The following is a 7,810-nucleotide window of genomic DNA, read 5'->3' as shown; positions in this document are numbered from 1 at the left end:
GTGTAGAGAGTGCACAGACGTGTAATTGCTTTGGTTAGCTTTTATATAACGAAGAGCAAATGTTATATGCACAGTACATAAACTGACGACTGCAGTTGGAGTCGATCCCTGACACAAACCTACAATGTTCTCCGGTGCGTGTAAAAGTCGCCAGGGGGCGCGTCTAACAGTTGGTGTCGTTTTTTGCGTTCATCACGCCGATGGGGATATCGGTGACGTTGTGGAGGTATCGCCAGTCGTCGACCCCCTGCAGCGTACTGATGAAGAAGGCGGAGACAAATCCCTGGATGAAGGTGTGATACTCCGCCCAGTTGTCCACATCCCCCGTCTTGCAGAAGTGAGTAGTGTGGCAAACTGAAATGTCAAAGTTTGATACCGATGACTAGCCGAGGACTTCATGGACTCTCAACGCTTAGGCTAAAAATAGGCTAAAAGAGGAGACTGTTTCCATCTTCTGATTGGCATCCAATTCTGAATGAGAATAACTCCTACCATCAGAAGAAGGTAACACGATCTCTGCCTTCAACCTCTGCTTGGAGAGTATGCTAGGCAAGGAGTAATTTCCAAGCAGATGTTTTGGGGGAGGCCAAGTAGTTACGTTTTCCTAGCCGCCCGCGTTTCTGTCTCGAACCGCCTCCTTTGTGACAGAAACGGGCAGCTAGGAAAACCAAGGATGAAAACGCAAGGTTTAACCTTACCCAACATCTGCTTGGAAATTATGATGAAAATATGTAACTATGACGAATATATGTAACTTGATGACAATGGTTCAAAAACGACCAAATTTACATCTAGATTGCCGTACTCATAAAAGAATACATACTTTCCCACATCGTGTGGTCCAGAATATCACAGTGTCCTTGATTCTGAAAAGCAATAAAACATAACTTAGTTTCTAAAACCTGGTTTAAAAACGGGAATTTATTTCCCTTTGCGTTACACCTTTGGTGACCTTTTATGTAATCTTGCTAAGGAATCAAATTGACAAATTGTGCTAGGGCACTTAGAGCACTTACTTGTGCCACTTAGAATACTTTTACCGCAGCTTCGGATCTTTAAAAACGAATATTCGATACTCCTGACATGTATATTGTGTAAAGGCATCTTTGTGTTTCATACCTTCGTTGCCAGCGTTGTCTTGGGACAGGACCAGTGATCGTAGACGTGATTCCAGTCCATACCTTTGACACAGCAGAAAGGAAAGTCCTCACAAAACTGCGTGCCGTACATCAGCGCCGGCAGGCGGAAAGAAACGGTACTGTTCCCGGACAGAGCGGAAGTGAACGGCTCGAGAAACGCTGTTGCCTTGAATGCGAGAGAGAATCAGAATACAAATCTACACATGTAATATAAACTGCACCCTTCCCTTGGCACAGGCTACATGGATGTCGGTAAGGCAATCTAAAATGCACTCTATTAAACGTACTGTAAAATGGAAGATATAATGTCCAATATTGTAAGATCTTTCCTCATACTAAGACTCGTCCTGACGTACCTTCATAGCCGTGTGGTTGAGTAGAACCGTGTCCAGTATGACAGAACAGCCGGCAGAGTGACAGAAAACCCCAGTGTTCTCCCAGTCTACGGACACTCCTGCCGTTCGGTTGGCCAGGTAGGAGTTTAGGTTAGTCCTCGCCTGGATGGAATGAAGACACGAAGGGTCTTGATTTGTGAAATTTCGAAGTCCTACATATGCGTGTGCCTAGGTTCAGTGCGTTTTCTTCTGTCATATTTTATCGTCAGTGTAGTGTATCCCTAGCTGTATTCCATTTATTGCCGATATGTACTTGTATGATCTTGTATATCTCAACTATATGTGATCGATACGTTTGTATAGAAATCGTTCCTGTCGTCACATTCATTGCATACTCATGACTCTCTGAGAGTTGGGGTGTATAAGGCATCTCACCCAGTCCATTTGCTGCAAGAACGTGTGCGCAGGGGATCCTGGGAGGCTGTGCGCTGGGGATCCTTGGAGGTTGTCCCGCCGTGTGTCTCCGGCTTGGCCGAGTGACTGAAGATCCACCCCCATCACCACGAACCCGTGCGCCGCTACACGGCTCAGCAGGTCTGCGGAAAGTGTTGTCATGAAACCATCTGCATTTGTCTAAACCTGGTCAATCAATGTGTAAGATTGTATGCAAAAACACTACATTATCATGCTAGTAAAGTTTATACCGATGACGACAATATACGCTACATACATATGCAGTAGAAAACGCTTGTGCTAATCGAAAATCCATATTCATTGTTAATTGTTGCTTGCTTATTAACCTTGCTGACTGGTCATGGTTGCTTGTTATGGGTTCACCACACCACGAAGTGGTGTGGTGAAACCATATTGCTTTTTCTGATGTTTCTTCTTCTTCTTCTCCTCCTCCTCCTTCTCCTCCTGCCATTTTTTAAATGGATTCAGCTTCTTCATTTTAGGGCCCAAGGTCCTGAAATTTGGTATGGAGGTACAGTGGGCAAATACCCCTAGGCGTTTTTTAAATTATTGTGATACAGGCTTTTAGAATGGTTTTATTTGAGTTTTTTGGCTGTGTTATAGCAAATGTATTACTGTGTTAGGGTGCCTTGTTTACCACGTTTGGACATGAGTCATCACAATGGAATGCAGGGCATCAACCAATAGGCATGCAGCTTTCCTCTATACTTCTTGCTGATTGGCTGTTGGGATTTAACTTGATTAACACCTGCACAGAAGCATTTCCATACTGACAGTATGTCTGTATTCAAGTGTTTTGGTAGGTATTTCAAGCTTTCCTGCTCCAGCAGTGGAATGCCGGGCATGGACGTTTTTTTTTTATTTTGAAAATCAACAGTTTGCATTATGCAATTAAAAATCCTAACCAATAAAGTAGGGAATAGCTATCCAACTGTTGTTTTAGTTGTATTTTACTTCATATTATAGTTATATCAATGTAAATCATTGTTTTCCCTTGTGTTTCCCATTCTTTCCCTGCCATGTCGTAAAATGTGGTGAACCCATCGCTGTATTTGCTCCAAAGCAAATATTGGCCTTTCTAGTTTGCTTTATTTTTACTCTCAGAGTCAGAGTGTAGTTTTGTGATACCTGTGTATCCCATCTCCACTCGGACAGCGCCGTCAAAACCTCCCGAGAACAACAGCACAGCGAACAGTCCTGGTCTGGCCGGGTAGTATACTAGGGAGGGCATACATATACATTATCGGGCTTCTGTTCCCGAAACAATAGAAGTACAAAGAGCATATTGCTTCGGGAAGCTTTATAGCGCTGTACGAAATGTTTTAAACGTTGGTGGTTTTCGACAGGACACCATTGACATGATTAGAATATCAGAGGAAAAAAAAAACAATCATGTAGGTGGTCTGCTGTAGCATTGTGAAATTTGTCTCGGACTTGAAATGACTGTTCGTCTATCAAAACTCGAGTACGATAGAGAGAGACACCTACCGACGGCATGACGCGGTACATGGTCCTTAGTTTCTGTCAAGGTGAAGTTTTGAACAGGAAGCGCCCCCGTTTTGTAAGGATTCTCTTCGTCCACGTATAACCCAGTTGTACCTGAATGGGCATGTGGAATTACACATTTTAGCTTAAAAAAAACATGTAGACAGAACCGTCCTCACTTCAGCAGCTAGCAAGGTCGACAGCAAGGTCTTTCTATCAATGTTTAACTTCAATTTACCATTTTTTACATTGTCTTCGAAAAGAAATCGACTGAAGTTTTCTGTGGCTACAAGTACTGAAATGTACATTTGTGTAGGTTATTTGACATACCTGTGATAACCATGAAAAGTCCCAGACTTAGCAAAGTACTAACTCGGATGCCGGCAACCATGATGTTCTGTACCCCGTGCGCATGTGCCGTTAGATGTTGTACTTTGCTCGTTGCTGTGTCCCCGGGTGACTGGTGACATTGTTGCCGTTACCTTGACCTTAAAATACGATATAAGGTCATTGGGTTGTTCCAACCATCACACGGGGGAGGAACGTATCATAAATCTACTATGAATCCCATGTGAATTGCTAGCTTTGCAGCTCCATTGCCATCGTTTTATTAATACTGTATAAAAGTACCCTGTCAGGAATAATTTGCCGAGGTAAAGGTATTCCCAGATGTGCCCTAGCACAATAACAATAACTACAACTATAACGTTATGTAAATACAAGATCTGTGTGGAGGAAGCTTGGCTAAGAAATACTTTGCCCTTTTCTCTACTCTGGTTCGAAGTGGCACAGTTAAGAGCCCTTGATTACTACATTGTATGATTGACGAAAACATTATTCTTGTTTCACTCCTGAGTGTATGGGTCTGAGAGAGTGATTGCTATATAGAAACTGTTTCCCCATCCGAAGTGGAGTAAAAACATAATGCAATATCACTTTTTAGTAACGTCTTTGAACCAACCCATTGTCTCCATCTGGTGCCCTCCCACTCACACAGAAGTATTTGTGCCCAACCCAGCGCATATCTTTTCAACTACGTGTCTGCATCTGATCAAGTCGGTTTGTATGATCAGCTCTTAACCGGCCCGGCAACTATCCTGGTCGGCCATTACCAATAAATCACGACCAGTTTTGACGTCGGTATCCTGCTACTAATCTCTTAAGAACCATATATATCTAGATCTTATGTTGTAGGAACACTTCGTTTGTTTCGAGGCCTTTCAGCTTCTTGCCTTGAGGCGAAGGATCGAATCGGGGATATTGATTTTCATAGGTAAGCAGTGTGTCCTTTTCAATAGTCTGGACATTGACTTTATATTTGCTAATAGATATGCTTTTGTATTGATCATTTTGTGATGTACTAATCGATAAAATCATATTTTTAACTCTGCCTATTACCTTTGAGATTGAGATCTTTACCGACAAGACAGTTTTGTCTTGTGCAGACATGTTGTAAACAGCAAAGGCTTATTATATACAGTCAATGAACCGTGTGATTAAACGTTTGGTCAACGCCTATAACGAACTCGACAAATACATGTATGCCATTTGCTGTGCTAGCATTCAAATGTACCCCGATTACATTTGACTTTTTGTACTGTGTACAACCTTTGTTAGAAGAGAAACACACTCAGAAAGGATCGTTGCGGGTCAAAGGTAGAGAGCGGACAGGGATGTTGAAAATTACGCACAAGAGCGTAAAAACGAATATTATGAACGACAGATATGCAAACATGACGTTGTTGTTGTTGTTGTTTTTACTGTCGCTGTTGTTGTTTTATTTCACACGTACGCCCACTGAGATCGTTCTCGATGCATCGTCGATCGGATCGATCCAAGAGTTGATCTTAAGTCGATTTGCTTGTTATTCCACTGTAGGAACATAGGTGGCGCTGCTTCACAGTGATGTGCCGTTGCCGTCTCCAGGACAGCTTCTGCGGCTGTTGTACTGTCCGCCATGGCTCAATATTTGTTGGCATCGTCCATCTGGTAACTTGAAATGACACTATTCATAGCATGTATCATTTCCTGGAAATTTAGACGAAATGCATTGATGCTATGGATGACACATACAAGCTATATATGTGTCTCTTTCTTCGTTTTCTTGGTTAGAATTAAAGCGATTTAGAGACATACTACATAAAGCTATGTTTCAGAAAAAAATGACATTCATGTTTTTATTCAAGCCAATATTCCTGAAATATTGTACAATGTCTTACTCTATTCCACTTACAGATGTTCTCGATGTTGGGTGGCCTGGCAGTGTTCTCCTTGTATGGTGTTTTATTCAAAACAAGTAAAAGACTGTTTTATTCTTTTTCTCGTTGAAATGCCGTTAACATTCACACGTAACGCATCACAGTAATAGAGTTTCATTCACTACTTCATCACTCAGACTACTCATTACGTAATATCAAACAAAAATAACATTTTTGTGGTGATTTTCCTTAGACCCTATCAGACCTGCTGAGATCACTGGTGTCATTTTCTACGCTTTGTCCATCCTGGTGGCCATAGTCCTCATCATTGGTGTGCTGAAGGTGAGTCACGTCATCAAAACAACTTGTAGCTCAACTTGTACACAAACATCCGGGTCCTGACATGTACAGTTGCATCATGGGATTTGAAAATCTGAAGGCCCAAAGCTTTATGGGTAGCCTGCTGCCGCGGTCACACAGCTACATGGGCTAATTGTGGTGCATGAAATGAGAAATGAGACCTTTATATTAGTTATAACAGATATTGAAATAAAGATAACCCAGTATACTTTTATGTATTTATGTCCATCTGATATCCTGTCTAATTTTAAGTTTAGAGATACAAATCTTTAGTCTTTTTTTAAAGTCTATCGTGTCTTACTGTCCCGTGCTTTGCAGAAAAACCGTACCCTGAGTTGGGTGTGGCTCGTTTGGGCGGTTTTCCATCTGATCCTGGCCGCAGCCTTGGCGATCGCCCTGCTGGTGCACGTGTCAGGAGCGGCAGTCATCCCCGGAATAACTCTGCAGGTACTGAGAGACTTGTCATGCATACGACAGAAACAAATCCGTCACATTTACACACGTATGAGCTATCATAATATATATATATATATATAGATTGGTTGAAATATGATAGAGCCCTGTTGAAAAAAAATTTCCTTTCAAAATTATCTTGGAATTGTCAACCTGTCACTATTAATATTCCTGGTACAATAGGCGTGGACTGAATAGAAATGTACCGAAACTAACCTAAACAGTAACCATAGCTCTTGATGTAACTCACGAAGTTTTCTTCTCCTTCGGATTGGCTGGTACTGAACTAACCTGACGGAGTGTTTTGACAGACTGAGGGGACGATGTTGTCTGAATCACACGGAACTGTCATCTTGGTGGCCGCCGTGCTGACCTTGGTCTTCTTTTTTGTGCTGAGTCCTTTCTTGGTAAGTATACATGAGTACTCCTTTTATAAGACACCGTTGCATCATTCATTTGCATCATTACGTTCAATTTTCCTATTTCAATACACTTTCCTCGCGTTTTAATTTTCATCTCTCTTTCCCTAAGCTTTTCTTACTTTTATATCGTTTATTGCTTTGTTTTTATTTTTTATATGTGTTTTTATATTTCAGATGTATGGCATCGTGGTTGTGTGCTCCTACCACCGGAAGCTGGAAGATTATGCGTAGACCGCCCCCACAACACTCTCCTGCGTATATGCTAATATATTTCCTGTTCAACTCTGTAAAAATAAAACAGAGACAGTCTTTAAAATCTACTGTATAGATACTAATATGACAATAAGAAGGTACATTGAAATGGAATTACAAAGACGAAATATTTATATCATCTAACCCCCACCCCCTTCACACATATCAAAAGACATCGAAGGACATGTATAGTAACAGCTAGCAATGTTTACATATACCACGTTATGCCAAATTATACCTTTTGACTGGTTTGTCAAATCTTAGTAATTGTGATTCGCGCTTAACGTTTTTTTTTTTTGTTCAGTCCGATTTATTATTATTTATTCATTCATTATTATGCCTACTCAATATCCTTGCCTATGTTACGTGTTATGGCTGTTGCAAAAATTAAAACAAACAACAAGATGACTGCGTTTGATACTTTCACCTTTAGGTAGAATATTTAACTGTTTTTGGCATATTTTTGTCTTGCCTTTATCATGCCAAATCTAACTCAGTAGACTAGACGTTTTTTTCAATCGGGCATAAGTTAGACATGTGATCCAGACGCAGAATCATTTTGAGTGACATTTCCACTTACCAACGTCTACGACATTGTTTACAACACATACATTTAAAATAGATGTTAAACTTTAGTGCACAACAAGTGTACAAGGTTCCTTACACCCCTCCCCTTGGAACCCATTCAGACT

At 41.1% G+C, this 7,810-nt stretch overlaps 2 protein-coding genes across 3 annotated transcripts; one reads left to right on the top strand and one right to left on the bottom strand.

Annotated features, from left to right (window-relative positions):
• LOC109479793 lies at positions 1 to 5,943 on the bottom strand. 2 transcript variants are annotated; one of them, XM_019781807.1, is made up of 9 exons: positions 5,897 to 5,943; positions 3,764 to 3,921; positions 3,437 to 3,547; positions 3,077 to 3,166; positions 1,910 to 2,070; positions 1,496 to 1,636; positions 1,120 to 1,305; positions 824 to 866; positions 1 to 354 (listed from the first exon to the last, which is right to left on the bottom strand). In XM_019781807.1, exons 2-9 carry the CDS (start codon positions 3,822 to 3,824, stop codon positions 164 to 166), a joined length of 984 nt encoding a protein of 327 aa, XP_019637366.1. In that variant the 5' UTR covers positions 3,825 to 3,921; positions 5,897 to 5,943; the 3' UTR covers positions 1 to 163. The 2 variants fall into 2 exon arrangements, with proteins under 2 accessions (XP_019637366.1, XP_019637367.1); XM_019781808.1 differs by lacking the exons at positions 3,437 to 3,547; positions 3,764 to 3,921; positions 5,897 to 5,943 and having other exon boundaries at positions 3,077 to 3,179.
• Positions 5,300 to 7,491, top strand: LOC109479809. Its single transcript, XM_019781828.1, has 6 exons — positions 5,300 to 5,422; positions 5,669 to 5,729; positions 5,885 to 5,973; positions 6,310 to 6,438; positions 6,756 to 6,851; positions 7,041 to 7,491. Exons 1-6 carry the CDS (start codon positions 5,339 to 5,341, stop codon positions 7,095 to 7,097), a joined length of 516 nt encoding a protein of 171 aa, XP_019637387.1. The 5' UTR covers positions 5,300 to 5,338; the 3' UTR covers positions 7,098 to 7,491.
• The last annotated feature ends 319 nt before the right edge of the window (positions 7,492 to 7,810 follow it).

This window comes from Branchiostoma belcheri, unplaced genomic scaffold, assembly GCF_001625305.1.
Source record: "Branchiostoma belcheri isolate BF01 breed outbred unplaced genomic scaffold, Haploidv18h27 scaffold5, whole genome shotgun sequence".
NCBI lineage: Eukaryota > Metazoa > Chordata > Leptocardii > Amphioxiformes > Branchiostomatidae > Branchiostoma > Branchiostoma belcheri.
This window is presented reverse-complemented; position numbering and strand designations above follow the sequence as displayed.

Bases quoted from the DNA above. Each gene is read 5' to 3' on its own strand.
- LOC109479809 (XM_019781828.1), top strand. From the start codon at position 5,339: ATGTGCCGTTGCCGTCTCCAGGACAGCTTCTGCGGCTGTTGTACTGTC. The intron at 5,423-5,668 runs GTAACTTGAAAT...TTCCACTTACAG, and splicing joins TTGTTGGCATCGTCCATCTG to ATGTTCTCGATGTTGGGTGG. The intron at 6,439-6,755 runs GTACTGAGAGAC...GTGTTTTGACAG, and splicing joins TCCCCGGAATAACTCTGCAG to ACTGAGGGGACGATGTTGTC.
- LOC109479793 (XM_019781807.1), bottom strand. From the start codon at position 3,824: ATGGTTGCCGGCATCCGAGTTAGTACTTTGCTAAGTCTGGGACTTTTC. The intron at 1,637-1,909 runs GTGAGATGCCTT...CATTCCATCCAG, and splicing joins TCTTGCAGCAAATGGACTGG to GCGAGGACTAACCTAAACTC. The intron at 867-1,119 runs GTATGAAACACA...ATTGCTTTTCAG, and splicing joins AGACAACGCTGGCAACGAAG to AATCAAGGACACTGTGATAT.